The sequence below is a fragment of the Anopheles ziemanni genome, chromosome 3, assembly GCF_943734765.1.
Source record: "Anopheles ziemanni chromosome 3, idAnoZiCoDA_A2_x.2, whole genome shotgun sequence".
NCBI classification, from domain to species: Eukaryota; Metazoa; Arthropoda; class Insecta; order Diptera; family Culicidae; genus Anopheles; species Anopheles ziemanni.
The window spans coordinates 32,789,057-32,805,030 of NC_080706.1; the positions used below are offsets into that span (position 1 = coordinate 32,789,057).

Genomic DNA, 15,974 nt, shown 5'->3' on the forward strand with positions numbered 1-15,974 from the left:
ACCTTGTGGTTTTGGAAGCAGAATCTCGTCACTACAAAGTACGAACAAGTACAGACTGACAGTGTACACGTAAACCTCTCGATTGTACTTGCTTTCGATGTCAACACTAGGGGTGTTGAATCGGGTTAACTGTCGCTTTCTGACAAAACCTAAGTTGATAATTACCCTGTAAACTAGATGCGCCAATCAAAACAACGGGTCTGACAGTATCGTCGTTTCGATTGAAAACAAAATCATTCGAGCAACAATGGCTCTTTCGTTTTTTACCAAATGTAGCGCCTTCTCGAGAATATCACCGTTTGTACGTAGTTTTTCAGTCACTTCAGTCAACCAGCTTAAAGAAAGTAAGATGGTGAAGGGAGTATTGTCAGCTGTGATTCATAACCAAGATGCTCTCTTCTCGGTACAGTCAAAGAGGTTACGGCGAATGATACCCTGGTGGTCAAGGGAGAATTCGTCCCATCACCGCGGCGAGATACGCTGATCCCGCAGTTGCTTGAGGCACGAAACAAAGGCGAACGGTTCTGTCCCCAGTGTACACTCGGGCTAGACATTAAGCATACAGATGTGCTGATTCTAAGTCAATACGTGCGTTCCGACGGTTGTATGCTACCACGCCGGATAACCGGATTATGTAAGCGACAGCAACGACGCATGGGCGCATTGGTCACGATGGCTCAGAAAGCCGGTCTGATGCCCAACCTGAACCCGTCGACCAGCAAGAAAGATCCTAAACGGCGCTATCAGTGGAAAAAGTATAACAAATACTACGACGAAGAAACGATCAAGTGTTAAAAAGGATAGGATAAAATAGAATGTTTATGTAAAGCATTTGCTCGGATGGTAATACATCTAGATTTACAATCAACTCTGAGTTGGCTTAACATAATTCCGAACACGACGAGTCCTTGCGTCGAGTAGTGCCTGTTCCAACACCTGAATCATGTGCTGCAGCATAATCGGATCTGTTTCCGCCAAAACCTCCCGTCTAGTTCGATCCGAATTTTTTGAAGATTCAGTTGTATCACGATCCGGAGAGGATGCGCCCAGCTTCTCGCGATATTCACTTACACATTCCTTGTCCAAATGAAATTTCATCTTTATGACCGGCGATGCTTGAGACCGTTGTCTACGCGAAGCTATGCGTCCCTCAATACGCCATTCTAGCTCACGGAAATACAACTCATCTTGACAGGATGCGCGTAGTACATTATCGACTAAATTCCGCTTGCTGATAACAAATTGCCAGAGAATTTCGCTTTGCTTCTCATTGATGCTGTCCAACGATGCAATGGCCGCATAGAATTCGCGTTCCGCGATTGCCAGTTTGGTGCTATCAATTAGCAATGCAACTAATGCCTCCAGTGCACCACGTACCGTTTCGTAGGTAGTAGAAAGCTTTTCTAGAAAAAGAACAAAAATTTACCATTGAAGATCATTAGACTCTCAGTTCTGTTTAGCGACCAACAAGACCTACTTGCAGCAACGGTACATTTCTTATCGTTCACTCCAGCGTTTATATATTCGATGGCCAATTTGCAGAACTCTATTAGGACTGAAAGACAGAAAAACTGGTCATTTTCACAATGGCAATAATGCACACCATCACGTCGTTACCTTCTTCTGGTTGTTCCAGTAGAAAGGCAAGTTGTTTGCCCTGCTCCAATCTTATTAAACGCGCCATCCTCCCTGCAATTCAACGAGCAGGCAAGCAGTAAACAAATACCGTAATTCTGATACCAATCAACTCGCCTATCGATTACACCAAGTGTAAACAAATGGCTCAGAACTGGCCGATCCACATATTTATTTGAAAACTTAAAATACATAAATCTTTAACAAGTAAGTAGATATTTTACCTGCTAGCAAAATACACTTGAAGAAAAACTGAATTGAACTTACTAGTTATTCATTCCGACGGCATAGCGCGGATTTACAAATATTATTTTATGAATCTAATCATTTACCTAATTATTTTCACTGGTCAGCCGTACTGCGCCAAGGTGTATAAATATAGATCTAATTGATACACCTTGGTACTGCGCACTGTGGTTGTCAAAGATGCAAACAAAACAATTTTTGTTTGTCATTCTCCAACGCCGGTTCGCACTCGAAGTCCTCTTGCATTTTCAAAGATGAGTTTAAATTTTGGTGAAATTGTGGAACCTTCAACCCGTGCCTTTTGGGATGATTACGATGAGCAAGAAGAAAGCGATAGCCCGGCCAACGTGGTGTACGAATTCAAACATCCAGCACTTGCGTATGAAACCAAATGTAACCTTTTTTTTCCTTTCCAGTTTGGAATGGTTGTGTTTAAACGGACAAGACCACGCATCGGAGGAAGCAGCCATACAGAAAACCCTACAGGAACCGTTCCGTTTCGTCATCTTGGAGGGCCAAAAGATAAGCAGTTTTGTGACGACGGCCATTCTCAGGGGTAGCACCAGTCTCGCGTTTCAACTGTCCTGTGGCACGGTTAACGTTTTCCATCTACCAGCCGAGAAACTGTTGGTTTGTGTATCGGAGGAAATCGAACCGAACCTTTTCGGGAGTGTTACGGAAAAATTGTCCCGCTGGTTGGAAGCGACGGAATCGGTCATCACCATCTCGCTGCTACCAGCCGTAATGTACAAGGGAGCGTCGGAGCGTGAACAGGAGCAGGTTTGTTTTATCAAGGCCCTAAACAAAAATGTGTCGCTCGCGGACATAGGGCAATTGGAGGCACCCAATGTAATTACTGGAGTAGCGGGCGGTGCGGTTAGTTATCGTAAATTTCTGGGAAAAGATGCAGCAGCGTATGCATGTTTCCTTGACTCGGTCGAATTGGATTCGGTCAGTTCGGAACCAATTCTTCGTCTCCTAAAAGCTCTACGTGTCCCTTGCGCAGATCGGTATGAGCGAAAGTTTAAAACAAGCTCAAATCTTTACATGTAGACTCGTTACTATCGGATGCCGGTGAGTTCTTTTACTGTTTAATGTGGTATATCGGAAAATAAAAGGAACTAGCATATATTTCGCCACGATCCTTATGAACAACGGGACAAGAAAGAATGACCACAAACGCTTATGGATGTAATTGAGATTACATTTCGATACTATTTTTATTACTAGTTGTTCAGCATTTGGATCGGCTTCCAAGCCTCCCGATCCAATATCCCTTTCCCCACCCTCGTGTACAACTTGCGTTCGTCCAATAAGAAATTATTTAACAACAAATATGCCTGTCTTTAAAATGCACCACACGCGTGTGGGGAAATTGCATTGATACTATTGATCCCAGTCCGCTTCGGTCGACAAAAGAAAATGAAAAGCTTGTGCCACCCGTAACGCACCTCGATTCAGTCATAAAAAGAAGCTGCAAATGTGTTCTGCTCAATCCTTTACGCCATGTAGATGAAGGTATTGATATCGTCATCGTCTCTCCGCATGTACTTATGCTCTATTAACCACTCAAGCTGCTCCTTGATCATTTTCTTCGATGGCAGGAACATGTTTTTAAGTATATCCACCAGCTCAGCCTGAAACATAGAGAAAACGAGAACCGGGAAGAGTGACATAAATTAAAAACTATCCATACAGATAACATTTTCTGCCATACCTGCAGTGCAGCATTGCTTAACCGTTTGCGCATTTTCATGATCTTGATAATCGCTTCTTGTGTACGCAATATTCGCAGCTGCACGATCGACTGATTGTCCTCTTGCTGGGACCGCTCGGTGCTCAGCTGTAGCCGACCGACCAGATTCACCTTCCCGCGTCGCTGTGGTTTGCCATTTTTGATGATCGCAAACTCCTGGTTCACCCAGAACAGCGTGTTTTCGCTAAAGTCCTTTGGATTGCTGATGGCTGGCTCGTACACGAGCAGCTGGCGCTTCAGCTTGGGGAACGCTACCAGCGACCATAGTGTCCGCCGCAGCTCCGGATCGGGCAGCTCGGTGGCGAGACGAAGATTCTCGTACGAAACCTTCTCGTTCGGGCGTTGGTTCCACGCAAACAGCACCGCCATCTGGAAAGTGGTGACGTCCAGGTCGAACCGGCCAGTGTTGTTAGCGAACGTGATCGTTCCATTGCTCATGTGGTGATACCACTGGAGCTTTCGGCCCGAGTGTTTCTTCTTGTAGAACTCTTCCACCTCCGGAATGTAGTCCTCTAGCTCGAGCGGCAAGCTGACCGATACACGCTCCGAACCGCGGGCCCATGCACCTGCGTTCAGGATTTTTATGTTGATCGCATCGTGACGCGTCGTTTGGGAGCGGAATTGAGTGTTTAAATCTTCACTAACCTGTGCGGAGTAAAGGATATCTTTGAATGATTGCATCTAGTGAAATATTTTTGCGCCCCCGTATGTACCTTTATGTCCTGGAACATTCTTGCCAACTTATTTACGTAATCCGCAGGCATACCCACTTCTCGGAGCCACTCCACCATATCCTCTTCCTTTTCACTATCAGCGCTGGAGTCTAGAATAAGTCTGAAACAAATAAAAAGGAATACTTTGTTACGGTGTGTCCTTTGAGCGTATTCTCATTAAGGTACATACCTTCTCGTTAGGTGTGCCTTGTGGTAGCGCATAAAGACATCCTTATTGCTTACATACTTGAGCACCAGCAGTACATCTTTTAGGCGAGATTCAATCTCCTCGGTAGTCAGCCGCTTGCTGAATGGCGTTCGGCGCAGCAGCATATCACAGTAGTTGGCCAGCAGCTCCGGGCACTTCGACTCGGGCGTGGACGTTTTGATTCCGCGTGCGAGCGCCGTGTTTGAGGTGGGTAGCTCTAGCTTGAACAGTGTAATATCGTTCACGACCGTTTTGAAGGCCTTATCGCGCGCCGTCAGAAACCGGGGATCGTCGTTGAACGCCTCCTTCACCAGATCGCTAAACCGCCGAAACAGCTTCAGCAATCGCTCGACGTACTTCTCCGAGTCCTGCGTAATGATGTCGGCAGCTGCCACCATATCAGCTAGCCCCGCCTGCACGATATGTGTCTCCAGATCGCGCAGCATTGGATCCACACCGCCGGCAACACGATCAAGCAACCGAAACATCAACTGTAAGCGAACCGTTTCACGCGCCTCGATCAAAGGTGCACACTCGGCCAGCAGCGTCGGTAAGTGGTCACCAATGAGCACTGTTACACAGCATTGACCTAGCGCTGTGATGCTGCCCGGTTCCAGATAGCGCTCACCGCGGGCCTCCTCTTCGCGCAACTTTGCGTCCGCATACTCCATGAAACTTTTAACCCCGTTAGCCTGCAGCTGCTCGCTTGCCTTCAACCGGTAGAAGGCCGACGTGGCCTGCAGGTAAGCAGCCTCGAAGTTTTCGCGATAGATCTTCAGCTTGTCTTCGGCATTGGAGCACAGGTTGACGTAGCTTTCACGCACGCCAATGACGAGCTGCGAATCGAACGCTTCCCCGTTGCGCTCCGCGTGTACCAGCTTCATGGCGGACTCCTGTAGCCGATGTTTGATGTTCATGAAGATGCTCTGATTCCACGAGTCCAGCATTAACTTGCGCACGATCGAATCCTCCGCGTGGATGGGTTTTTTCGATGAGACGCTGCTGCTGCTGCCGCTACTACCGGCACTGGTTCCTGAGGCGCTGGCGGACGCATTGTGGCTCGATCCTGCGCCACCTGCAGAATTAGCCGTTAACGTCGATGACGACGACGAAGCCCCGCCACCGGAAGACGCAGCCACCGACGAAGACGACGACGACGAGGAGGAACTTTCCTTGCCTTTTAAACAGTTTTCCAGCTTGGTAAAGGGTAGCGGAAGGTAGTTGCTTTGTGTGAAAAATTTACGCCACTCCACGATGTACGCCTTCAGTAGTGCCTGCTCCTCCCGTTGGGCCAGCACGCGACACTGAGCCTGCTTGATGTACGCTACGATGTCCTGCTGTAGACTCTCGCTGATCTTCATCGCACCCTTGTCGTCCCAGAGGCACACGAGGTGCACGGCGTAGAACAGTTCCTGCCATTCTGATGGTGTGACACGCTCCTGTTTCAGCAGGCTTAGAACTACCGGTCGCATGTACGGCCATTTGTCCTCGAATGTTGGCTAAATTGAGGATGATAAAAAGAGAAATGGATTGTGTAGTTTAAATGTAGTTTAAGTTTACATTTTGGCACTAAACTAAAACCCGAGCAAGTAGACTTAATCTGTAAAAGAGGCTACTGTTTCTTAATCATCGCGGTTGGTAAAGTAGGCCTAAGCTGATGGGGTGGAACGAGGCCAACGCTCGAATGGTGTACTCATTTCCATAGTTTACTTCATCAGAAGGTCATCCATGGGGCAGTAAATATCATACGCAACCGAGAGGAGGTTTCGATTAGGAGAGAACCTTACTTCCTATCAAATGGTAATTCAATTATAAACAACCGGGTTACCTTTTGCATCATCGTATGAGATTGTTTCTCGCTTCAAGCCCACAAATTTCCACCAAGGGCAGCTAAAAACACTGTGTTCGAGCGCGCGCGTTACCGGTTGCACCGTATAATCTAAAACCGAGAAAAACTCTTCCTAGGCCACTTTTTTTCTTCCAAGCTCATAACTGTTCCATAACACACAGTTCAATGCGATGCCATATAGGATCCTATTTACCGGAAGATGACTCCCTTTTCTGGATAGTACTGCACTTTTGCCTTCACGGAGTCCTTTCACTTCATCTACACTTTTTTCCACACGTTATCTACAATTTGGTGCGTGTGCTGAATCCTGATCACTACTATCAATTATGTTTTTTTTTCCAACCGCCGATTGTATTTTCCCTCATCTGTTACGAGGCCGATCTCCTGTAATGATCCTGAAGAGTTGGTTCCACGTTTGACTTTCGGATTGTGTTTGTGTGTTTTTCTTTTTTTATGTTGAACGTTGACTCCCGGAAGATGGAGAAAGTTTAGCCGACCGATGTCGCGTATTTTTAACCTTTTTCTTTACTATTATTGCTAATCACGGTCGTACCGATCTGGCAGCAGGAGGATGCATAGCATCGACTTGTCTTGGCTTCAATCGTTCAAGTTAGCGTGTAGCGACTACCGCACCAGAATCAACTTCCAGAAACCACGGATAGCTGGACACTCGAACGAAAAGTTTGATATGGTGCAACTGTTGGATGTTTTATTACAAAACTTCTGCCACAAATTAACACTCCAATTCCTTGCGGCACTGCCGATTTCGCTTCGTCTGGTCACGACAGTTTACGTTTGCCGTGAGTTGACAGCAAGATAAATACACACTATATCAGTATTTAATCATCTTGGTTGACAATATAGCTTGGCTCTTTTTCGCCACCGATAAACCATATAGTAATATCCTTGTCCCTCTTAAACGAAAAACATGGAAGAACACGCGAAAGAGAGAAAAGATCAAATATGCTAGGTTGTCATAAAATGACGTTTTCTCTGCAACCGAATTTGGCTGCGTACGTAAGTTTACTGTTATACGGAAATATTTTCAAATGCAGTTCTACTCCAGTTGTACGGTTACGCCAGTTGTCTTTAAGTTAAAATGTGTTCGAATTTCAATCCCCGTAATTTGTACGCTCGTAAAGTAATTGAGCTGCATTTAATTTAATATTCTTTTTCACTTACGTTTGCATAAATGTCATCATTAGAGAAATAACAGTTTTAACTGTCTACATTTTAACAGCACGCTTTATTTTGTAACCTGTCCAGATTGAGACGTTACAAACTCGTGACTTATCGTAAAACAACCGTTTGCACCGTGTTTGTGAGGCTTTATGGTTAAATGTTGGCTTGATATCCGTATGGTTTCAGAATTCATACCGGTATATTATGTTTGGTTCTTCTAATGCTATACAAAAAGTAAAAATGCTTTTCGATTCGAACAATGTAAGACTTCAAAACATTTAACTGACTATGCAACTTAGAATATAATGAACAAAAAGAGAGTATTAAAGGTTTCCTTGTGTGTATAGCTTAAACCCTATAAAAAAAAACACTTAAAACCACCACGACCAACAGCTATCGCACGACATGCAGCTGGAAAGTCGCATTCTTTCCTGCTACTGCCATCGCAAGCCGAGCACTTAGGTCTTTGCTCAGCTCGTGCCAGATACATTTCCCGATCAGCGATACTGATTCAATCGACGGCCTACAGATCACCAGCACCGTAAGACACATCCCATCGGTTGGGTTTGCCTGTGTACCACTCGTATGATGCTCCACGCTCAGTACCCCGTGTGGACGATGCTGAGGAAGATCCGCACCGAATAGCTCAATCATGAACTTTTTCAGCGTCGAGTGAATACTACGGCCGGGATGGATTTCTACCGTCGGGAAGTGATAGGCCGTTTTCTCGCTTAGCAGCACATACACTTGATTAGTGCTCTTGTTCTTGATGGCTACCACCACCCGAAGGTAGTTCTTATAGTGGGCCTTCCGCGCTGGTAGTATTTCACGATGCCAGTTTGGATCTTTCGGGGAGCGTACGCGATAGTTTCTGGCCAGCTCCACTATGGGCAGAATGTCGTTGGCGCGCAGGGACAATTCGTTCAGGTTTTGGCACCACTTCGCCTGAATCGACTCTTGATCCGCCTGGGATGGAGTTTTCAGCTCACCCCCAATCACGTTGCCCGTCAGGACGAAGCGAAACCAAGAACCACCGGCCGTTTCCACAGCCAGGAGCGTTGTTATTTCCACTTTCAGGCCAGTCTCTTCCAGTACTTCACGGGCACCTGCTTCCATAATCGTTTCGCCCGGTTCCATGCGTCCTGCTGGTAGATACCACTTGCCGGCGCACGATTCCTTTGCCTCTTGCATCATCAGCACCTCGTTGGCATCGTTCACGATCACACAGGCCACGACGTACGTGACCGTCTTCCCGACGATTGGTACGTAGTCTGATGCGGCCAGCGGTTTAACGCCTTGCGCTTCCGTAGCAGCGTTCTGTTCCTCCAACGTAAAGTCGCACAGTTCACTGGTCAGCTCGTCCAGATATTGTCCCTCAAGTACGCGCACTAAATTAGTTTCCATTTTGTCGAGCAATCGAATTGTAACAATATCGAATTGTAATCGTCGAATGCACCGTAAGGAACGAATTGGGATAGATGTTTTCTGGCACCCTGGAATTCTAGTGTTGCCGCTATTGATCTGACCTGGCGCTTGTGGTATGCTACAGTCCACTTCGTATTGAGATAAACGCTTAACTCACCACTATCAGATGGCAATCATCTACCAGTATCGTGCCGAACCAAAACCATTCAAAGACGGTCACCACGGCGCCCCAAAACCGACAGAGTCCATCTAACCACTACCATCAATTATCCCGCTGGTTTTGCTTCTTCTCCTTCACACCACCCGATCGGTTTCAGCCCTTTCTAACAGAACAACATAAACCGGAGTGGTGGTGGAGCTCAAAACAGGTTGGCTGTTGACTGTTTTAAGGAGCTGCTTTTGCTACGTAATCTCGGGAACACGAAATCGACATCCAGACCTGTATGGTGGGGGCTATCTTAGCGCTGGCGGCGTTGAAGAAAACTCTTTTAGCACACTCTCGACGAAAGTGACGTCCCACGACACACACCACGCCGAACCAGCTCCAATCTACCACCCTCTCCTCGGGGTGTCAGGTCTTGCGCCTAGCGATTCATTCACCTTTCGCCGGCCAACTATCTATCGTTTCTGTTTCGTCAGCTTTGTGATGCTGCGTGGACACAACTGAAGTCAGATGGAACCGTCAAAAGGCGGATGATCTGGGCAGCTTTACTCCGTTGTTTCGTTGTTGTGCTACAATCAATTCGTTCCAGCACACGTGTCTGTCCGGGTAACTTCTCTTGGATACACGTTGCTCGGCGCTGCAGGTTCCCTCGCCACGACACACGCAACTGGGACAAATTCTTTTCTATTGAATTCTTCCTCCAAAGATGTTGCTGTCGCTCGTAGCCTAGAGGAACTGCTCCTCCAACCATGCGTGCGCCCAAGGCGTGCTGAGACTAAAGCGAAGACTTAACGACGAAAACATAGCGGGCTGTGGAGAAATGGAAGGAAACAAACAGAAGAAAAAAGAACGATTAGAAACGATGGTTTGGTGGTGGGGAGATCCGCAGCAAGCCAAGATTCGGCTAGCAAAGGCGAAGGCGAAGAAGGTCGTAAACGGAATAAATGGCGATGGAGATAACTTTGATGAAAACGATGCAAACTGTAATAGGAACCAACACTAACAGTTCCAGAGCAATGCTCGAGCAGATTGTACATTTCCACCGGGAAAATACGCCGCTTTAGTAATGATGTTTAGGGCTATGCTTAGCGAACAAGACAATGTATTCCATAAGACCTAAGCAGGTAGCCTGTAATCAAACCCGTGATCGGGGATCTCGCTTTTTGGGTAATATGTTGATGAATTGTTACGATCAAATGCAACTGGAGCATATTATTTTTCGAAAATTATCACAGTTTGCAAAGGTTGGGAAATTGTAAGTTCATTATATTGAATCCATCCATACAATACAGCTTTTATTTAAACTTCACAAATATGAAAACCCTATCATTTTACGCCAAGCAAAGCCAAAGCAAATTCATCTGCAATAAAAGATACAATTTAGCCACAATGAACGAGCACAAGAAAACTCCCGGAAACAAATAAACATCCCGCTACAAGTAGGAAAAACGGTACGAGCTGAGGAATTTAATTGTTTCCAGAGCAGCATTAAGCGATGGTTGGGCGTGTAACTGGGCTTGTAAAATTGTATGTTGAACAAGTGTTGCGTGCTACATACCATTGGCATTGTTTTTGAATGTTTGATGAGTGGCAAATATGATATGAACGATTTGTAACAAATACCTTTGATAAATTACGGGTTTTTTCAGTACTATCCGTAGTTGTGATCAAGATCATCAGAATTGATATTATTGAATAGAGAATGTGATGATGTTTTTATTAAAAAATGAAATATTTCTGTCTAAACTTAAACCCAAATCGAGAAGTAATCGTATCTGTTGACGGAGATTGCGAATTTGAATTTTGAAAAACCCAGTACTAGATGCTAATTTAGTTAAAGTGTCTGGAGAGAAACCAAGTATCGATGGACCCGATCAATCAACTATGGTTAAAATGAAGGTAAAACAACCACAAATCGCATGATCGCCCGCAGACCATCGCCTTTGCACGTTTCGTTTATCTCCAATTGAGATCGCCGTCTAACGGCGGCACCATCCTCCCAAACCATACCACACCTCGATACGGTCCGGTACACTGTTTGGCGTATCACGTTGTGCCTCGCCATTTGGCATTTTTTTACATTTGCGCACACCTTGACTCACCTAAAAGCTATGCACATGACCCAAACGAAAGTCCGTGCCGTCGAAATGGGGAGGGTAGAAATATTTTCCCTTTTAAGCGTAGCGTCCATCATATCATCGCCAAGCTAATTTCCTTCGGGGTGTGATTTTCCACCAGAAAGCCCAGGAGAAAGCTGCACAGTTCCACAGTGCAAACTGCTGGTGTAATCGTGCCACAAACAAAACCACAATGAAATTACCTACAGACCACCGATATGGGCGGTACGATGATTTTCGTGCAAACCAACGGAACCATCCTCCAAAAACCAGAAATTATCAAACAACATCCCATTAGCTGTTGTTATGGTTTCGCGCGCAGCGAATGATTCCATTTTGTCTACGAAAACTGTTTCCGGTTGGATGGCTAGAGTGTGAGTGACCAAAGTAGGCTGCTTAAGCATCCTAATACTTTTGGGAAACATAATTTTGAACACGGACATTGGAAAAAGTATGATTTCATATTTTATTTTGGCAACATGTTACTAGGTTTACGTAAACTGGTTAAATTCAAAACCGTGGCAGTTAAGTAGTTCGAAGTGATACATCCGATCTGCATTATACGTGCATGGCACTTTCCTAGCAAACGCATCCCTTATCGTTAGATTTAGGGTAGGGGCCATTTCGACATACACAGTTTCGCGTATGTAGGTAGGAGATTGCCAACTTTCTCGGGGGCTGGCAAGACCGCATTGTAGGGGTGCTCATATTTGTATGGTAATAATAAGACAAAATCGCCAATGCGAACAAAACCAACTGAAGAATCACCATTTTGGTGTAAGGGGAATGTGACCCACAAAGTGCATCCCAACGACGCCACACAACTCCTCCAACCCCCTAGGGGGTTGATGGTGGGAACGAAGAACGACATTCCACCGATATAACCACCCGGCACCGAAGGAACGTCAAGGTGACTCGTTGCGCATAAATAAGCGTGGCGATGTTTGCTGCTTTGAATATTTAAAAAAAAAAGGAAAAGATCGAACAAATAACGGTGAGAAAGACAACAGGCGAATGGATTGGCAGCCGGGGATCGTTGGGTTATTCGCGAACCTCCTGTAGGTAGAACACTCCACCGCAGGGAAATCGAGGTGGTGATATTGAACACCCGCGACATTCAGAGATCGCGTTCGTTCATTAATGATCGATCGTAGATCGGGGACAGCTTTGCACCACCCCACTTCAAATCGATGTTCGGTGGTACTTGTGCGGCATCCTAATCATTTTGATGTTACTTTTGAGAAGTAAACTAATTTAATCATTATTAAACGGCATTAAATCGCAATGGTCAATAGATTATCAGAGTCTTATCAGAGACTCATAATCAGGACAGAACAGATTATGTTACCTGTTTTGTGCCGAATATTTCAAGCTTCCGCAGGAATTTTCGTCACCAACGTGGTCATCCTTGCTTTATCGCACCTCAAATTCCAAAGATATTTATCCGCATCACCATGACGATTGTGTCATCACCGACGAAAATGGAAATCATGTTTGGCTGGACGGTCGAAAACCAATTTCGAACCTCTACGTTTATTCTACAACCTTTACCTAACGCATTTCTCTCTAAACAGAGCCCATTGCATCTAATCATAAGGAAATAGGCTTTGTTTGGTGGTGATGTAAGCTGCTGCATGGGAGCGTTAAAGAAAACAAAACTTATGTAAACTATACTCGATCGTCTGAGATTCGATACGAGTTGTGTTCAAAGCAAAGTGGGCAGTAGGTTTGGTTTAATCGAATCAAGCCTTTGGTATGTGCATTTTCTTATTGATTTGTGACGCTCGCTTGCGTAAAATGAAACGGATGCAATGGACGAGGATTGGAGTAAGCAAATGCATCATCTGAACAGTTACGGAATTGGTTACATTTTCGTGCTCAAAATCCGTCTAAACTATGTTTAATCTCGACGGTATAGTGGTGCACTTTCACTTCTTTTCTTCCACCATCTACACCATCAGACCACTTGCCACTACCTGATACTCACCCACAATAGATTCCAATCTCATGATCCATTGGGCAGGGAAGCTGCGACTCCCAAATATTGTATTTCATGTGAAGCACTCTATCAGCTTGATAATAAATTAATGCAGCACGAAACAATACTCAATCGGAATGAGGAAAACTGTATCGTGTTGATGACCACTTGGCAACTATCCACTGGGGGAAAGATATCTGCACTGACATTGGAGCGTGGTCAGTCGAAAGATGTGCCGCATACGCAATATCGTGGGAAACTAACGAAGCACTGCTGCACTCTGTGAAAGGCGTAGGTCTCCCCGAGCACCAGAGCCGGTTTTCTTGTGTTTAGAAACATGGCAAGCAACCCACAATACGCCTGCCGAACATGGAGTGGGGAATGTTGATGTTTGATATGTTTGTTGGGGTACGAACATCAACATCGAGGAACAGTCATGTCAGAACATCCAGACTTTTCCATGCGACAGTTCTACAGCTCTCATCTCTTTTTATGAAAAAATCGAAGCATATGATTCAATAAAACAGAAAGCAGCTTTTGAACTCCTATTCCACTAAAATCTATGGCCAAACAACATGCATTTATTTATTTCAATTGATATTTTTCAAAATATTAGAAATGACTCAACCTGCCATATTTCGTTACCTTGCACAGTGCTGTCAATTTGGCAGTTTTATAGGCTGCGTACTTCACGTTACTTATACTATGTGCGTTACAAATCGTTACTTTAGAATGATCACATAAAATGATCGTCATAGATCCTTTTAACGACAATTTTTAAACCTATAGAACAGAACACGTGTTATTTTTCTATGCAATTATTTTCTTCAACATTTGATAATAATTTTCCTTTTGAAATCGAATGCAGAGGTGAGTTTGCGTTATCAAATAAACGGCATATTTCTTCTGTCAAAACTGTTTTGTGATTTCCATATCGTCAGTCATCGTAGTATTACAAGTTTTACCAGAACCATGCAAGTACTGTTGGAAATTTGTGTAGATACATACGAATCTGCTGTCGCTGCCATCGAAGGAGGGGCCAATAGACTTGAACTTTGTTCTGCCTTGAGTGAAGGTGGATTAACGCCAACCGTCGGTCTGCTTCGAGGGGTAAAAAAGTTTCTAGCAGAATGGTCAAAGAACACGGGTCGCACTGTCCCCGTCTATTGTATGGTTCGATGTAGACGCGGTAGCGACTTTCTGTACAGTCAGCCGGAAATGGATATCATGCTTTGGGATTTACAAATGCTGAAGGAAAATGGTGCTGATGGTTTCGTCTTCGGGGCCCTCGATGAATCCGGCAACGTCCATCGAAGCCAATGCGAGCAAGTGCTAAACAATGCGGATACCCTACCGTTGACTTTTCATCGTGCGATCGATTGTACAGACGAAAGCAAACTCTTGTCGAACATTAAGCTGATTGCTGAACTTGGTTTTACCACCATTCTTACAAGTGGCCTAAAACCTTCCGCATCAGCAGGACTGGACACGATAGTCCAAATGAGAGCATTCACGGAGGAAATAGAAAAGGTAAATACTCAGCCGATCCTTTTTGTTGTGAAACTATAAACTACTAAACTAAATTTTACCCTTTCAGTTAACAGGAAAGAAGATTGACATAATGCCAGGGTCGGGAGTTAAACCGGAAAACATACGCACTATTTTAACGGCTACTGGCTGTAGAGCGATCCATGGATCAGCAAGTGTTTCGAAAGCATCCAGTATTGCTAATGAAACGATTTCCATGGGAGGTTCCAACGTCGATGCACTTCCCTTAAACATTTGCAGTAAAAAAATGGTAGAGGAGTTGCGGAAGATTATTGCTTCGTTATAAGAGGTAAATATTATTCGTTGTGGTAAAACTGGAAGATTTTTTTTAACTGAAATCAACTATTGTTGAAATAAACAAGACGTCTATTGGATTGTACATCCCATACCGTGGTTTATTAATTCGTCACATGCACAGTTCGCTGATGTTGAGGGTGCAAATGGCAGTAACAAACGGCCCATTTATATTGGTGGTTATTGCAAGATGGATAGTTGTAGCTTTACGTTACTATTATCGAATCCCGCGTGGGGCAACTTCATAATTGGCGTTTTGCATTACCGCTTCTCGATCTCGGGGTTCGGATTGAATATACGATTGTACCTTCATCCTTGAAGCTTGCTTGCTTTCTCCTCGAATAACATATTCTGGTCAGAAGTGCTCATGTATTCTAAGTGATCCGTTTTATCTCCCGTGGTATTCTATCTCGTGTGCAACTCCATTTTACAGTGGGTTCCCTTCCACAGCCACTGTGGAGATGTATTACTTTTACTCAAAGTGTGTGATCTCACTTTTTGTGTTTTGTTTTGTTTTACGTTACTAGTGTGTTTCAGTTTCACCTAGTGATTAAACGCTCTGCATTAACTAAGGTTTCGTTACTCTTCGTTTACAACAATGTCTATTTTTATATGTATATATATACTTTGTTTTTTTTTTGTATTTTCGTTTTTTCATTCCTATTTCCTTTATCTTAGTTACGTCTATTTTTCCAATATACATATATTTTTGTTTCTTACTACCGGCCCACGTGCCACATTCAGCGGGACGAGAGACTGGTATACTTTTACTACGGTGCATCGGTTCAACCCACCCAACCCTAGTAGGTTCGAGAAGTAAGTTTGCTGAGAAATATTTTTTGTTTATCAATGAAAACCAA

The 15,974-nt window shown here is 44.5% G+C and overlaps 6 protein-coding genes across 6 annotated transcripts; 3 read left to right on the plus strand and 3 right to left on the minus strand.

Moving 5' to 3' along the window:
* The first annotated feature begins 247 nt into the window (after positions 1 to 247).
* On the plus strand, positions 248 to 862 carry LOC131287074 (large ribosomal subunit protein mL66). Its single transcript, XM_058316091.1, has 2 exons — positions 248 to 344; positions 410 to 862. Exons 1-2 carry the CDS (start codon positions 248 to 250, stop codon positions 793 to 795), a joined length of 483 nt encoding a protein of 160 aa, XP_058172074.1. The 3' UTR covers positions 796 to 862.
* On the minus strand, positions 805 to 1,684 carry LOC131287073 (COMM domain-containing protein 2). Its single transcript, XM_058316090.1, has 3 exons — positions 1,618 to 1,684; positions 1,478 to 1,555; positions 805 to 1,403 (listed from the first exon to the last, which is right to left on the minus strand). Exons 1-3 carry the CDS (start codon positions 1,682 to 1,684, stop codon positions 865 to 867), a joined length of 684 nt encoding a protein of 227 aa, XP_058172073.1. The 3' UTR covers positions 805 to 864.
* Positions 1,685 to 2,087: 403 nt separating this feature from the next.
* LOC131287864 (proteasome assembly chaperone 1) lies at positions 2,088 to 3,006 on the plus strand. Its single transcript, XM_058316951.1, has 2 exons — positions 2,088 to 2,233; positions 2,298 to 3,006. Exons 1-2 carry the CDS (start codon positions 2,136 to 2,138, stop codon positions 2,932 to 2,934), a joined length of 735 nt encoding a protein of 244 aa, XP_058172934.1. The 5' UTR covers positions 2,088 to 2,135; the 3' UTR covers positions 2,935 to 3,006.
* Positions 3,007 to 3,076: 70 nt separating this feature from the next.
* On the minus strand, positions 3,077 to 7,043 carry LOC131283986 (cullin-5). Its single transcript, XM_058312836.1, has 5 exons — positions 6,387 to 7,043; positions 4,541 to 6,057; positions 4,351 to 4,471; positions 3,599 to 4,282; positions 3,077 to 3,518 (listed from the first exon to the last, which is right to left on the minus strand). Exons 1-5 carry the CDS (start codon positions 6,396 to 6,398, stop codon positions 3,381 to 3,383), a joined length of 2,472 nt encoding a protein of 823 aa, XP_058168819.1. The 5' UTR covers positions 6,399 to 7,043; the 3' UTR covers positions 3,077 to 3,380.
* Positions 7,044 to 7,651: 608 nt separating this feature from the next.
* LOC131287322 (8-oxo-dGDP phosphatase NUDT18) lies at positions 7,652 to 8,999 on the minus strand. Its single transcript, XM_058316360.1, has one exon. It carries the CDS (start codon positions 8,991 to 8,993, stop codon positions 7,983 to 7,985), a length of 1,011 nt encoding a protein of 336 aa, XP_058172343.1. The 5' UTR covers positions 8,994 to 8,999; the 3' UTR covers positions 7,652 to 7,982.
* A 5,245-nt stretch (positions 9,000 to 14,244) lies between these two features.
* Positions 14,245 to 15,136, plus strand: LOC131288238 (copper homeostasis protein cutC homolog). Its single transcript, XM_058317353.1, has 2 exons — positions 14,245 to 14,802; positions 14,870 to 15,136. Exons 1-2 carry the CDS (start codon positions 14,245 to 14,247, stop codon positions 15,104 to 15,106), a joined length of 795 nt encoding a protein of 264 aa, XP_058173336.1. The 3' UTR covers positions 15,107 to 15,136.
* The last annotated feature ends 838 nt before the right edge of the window (positions 15,137 to 15,974 follow it).

Coding starts and splice junctions, on each gene's coding strand:
- LOC131287074 (XM_058316091.1), top strand. CDS start 248: ATGGCTCTTTCGTTTTTTACCAAATGTAGCGCCTTCTCGAGAATATCA. Junction 345..409: donor AGTCAACCAGCTTAAAGAAA/GTAAGATGGTGA, acceptor TTCTCGGTACAG/TCAAAGAGGTTACGGCGAAT.
- LOC131287073 (XM_058316090.1), bottom strand. CDS start 1,684: ATGGCGCGTTTAATAAGATTGGAGCAGGGCAAACAACTTGCCTTTCTA. Junction 1,556..1,617: donor ACTGGAACAACCAGAAGAAG/GTAACGACGTGA, acceptor TCTGTCTTTCAG/TCCTAATAGAGTTCTGCAAA. Junction 1,404..1,477: donor GAAATGTACCGTTGCTGCAA/GTAGGTCTTGTT, acceptor TTCTTTTTCTAG/AAAAGCTTTCTACTACCTAC.
- LOC131287864 (XM_058316951.1), top strand. CDS start 2,136: ATGAGTTTAAATTTTGGTGAAATTGTGGAACCTTCAACCCGTGCCTTT. Junction 2,234..2,297: donor GATAGCCCGGCCAACGTGGT/GTACGAATTCAA, acceptor TTTCCTTTCCAG/TTTGGAATGGTTGTGTTTAA.
- LOC131283986 (XM_058312836.1), bottom strand. Junction 4,472..4,540: donor AAGGCACACCTAACGAGAAG/GTATGTACCTTA, acceptor TATTTGTTTCAG/ACTTATTCTAGACTCCAGCG. Junction 3,519..3,598: donor TAAGCAATGCTGCACTGCAG/GTATGGCAGAAA, acceptor TCTATGTTTCAG/GCTGAGCTGGTGGATATACT.
- LOC131287322 (XM_058316360.1), bottom strand. CDS start 8,993: ATGGAAACTAATTTAGTGCGCGTACTTGAGGGACAATATCTGGACGAG.
- LOC131288238 (XM_058317353.1), top strand. CDS start 14,245: ATGCAAGTACTGTTGGAAATTTGTGTAGATACATACGAATCTGCTGTC. Junction 14,803..14,869: donor TCACGGAGGAAATAGAAAAG/GTAAATACTCAG, acceptor TTACCCTTTCAG/TTAACAGGAAAGAAGATTGA.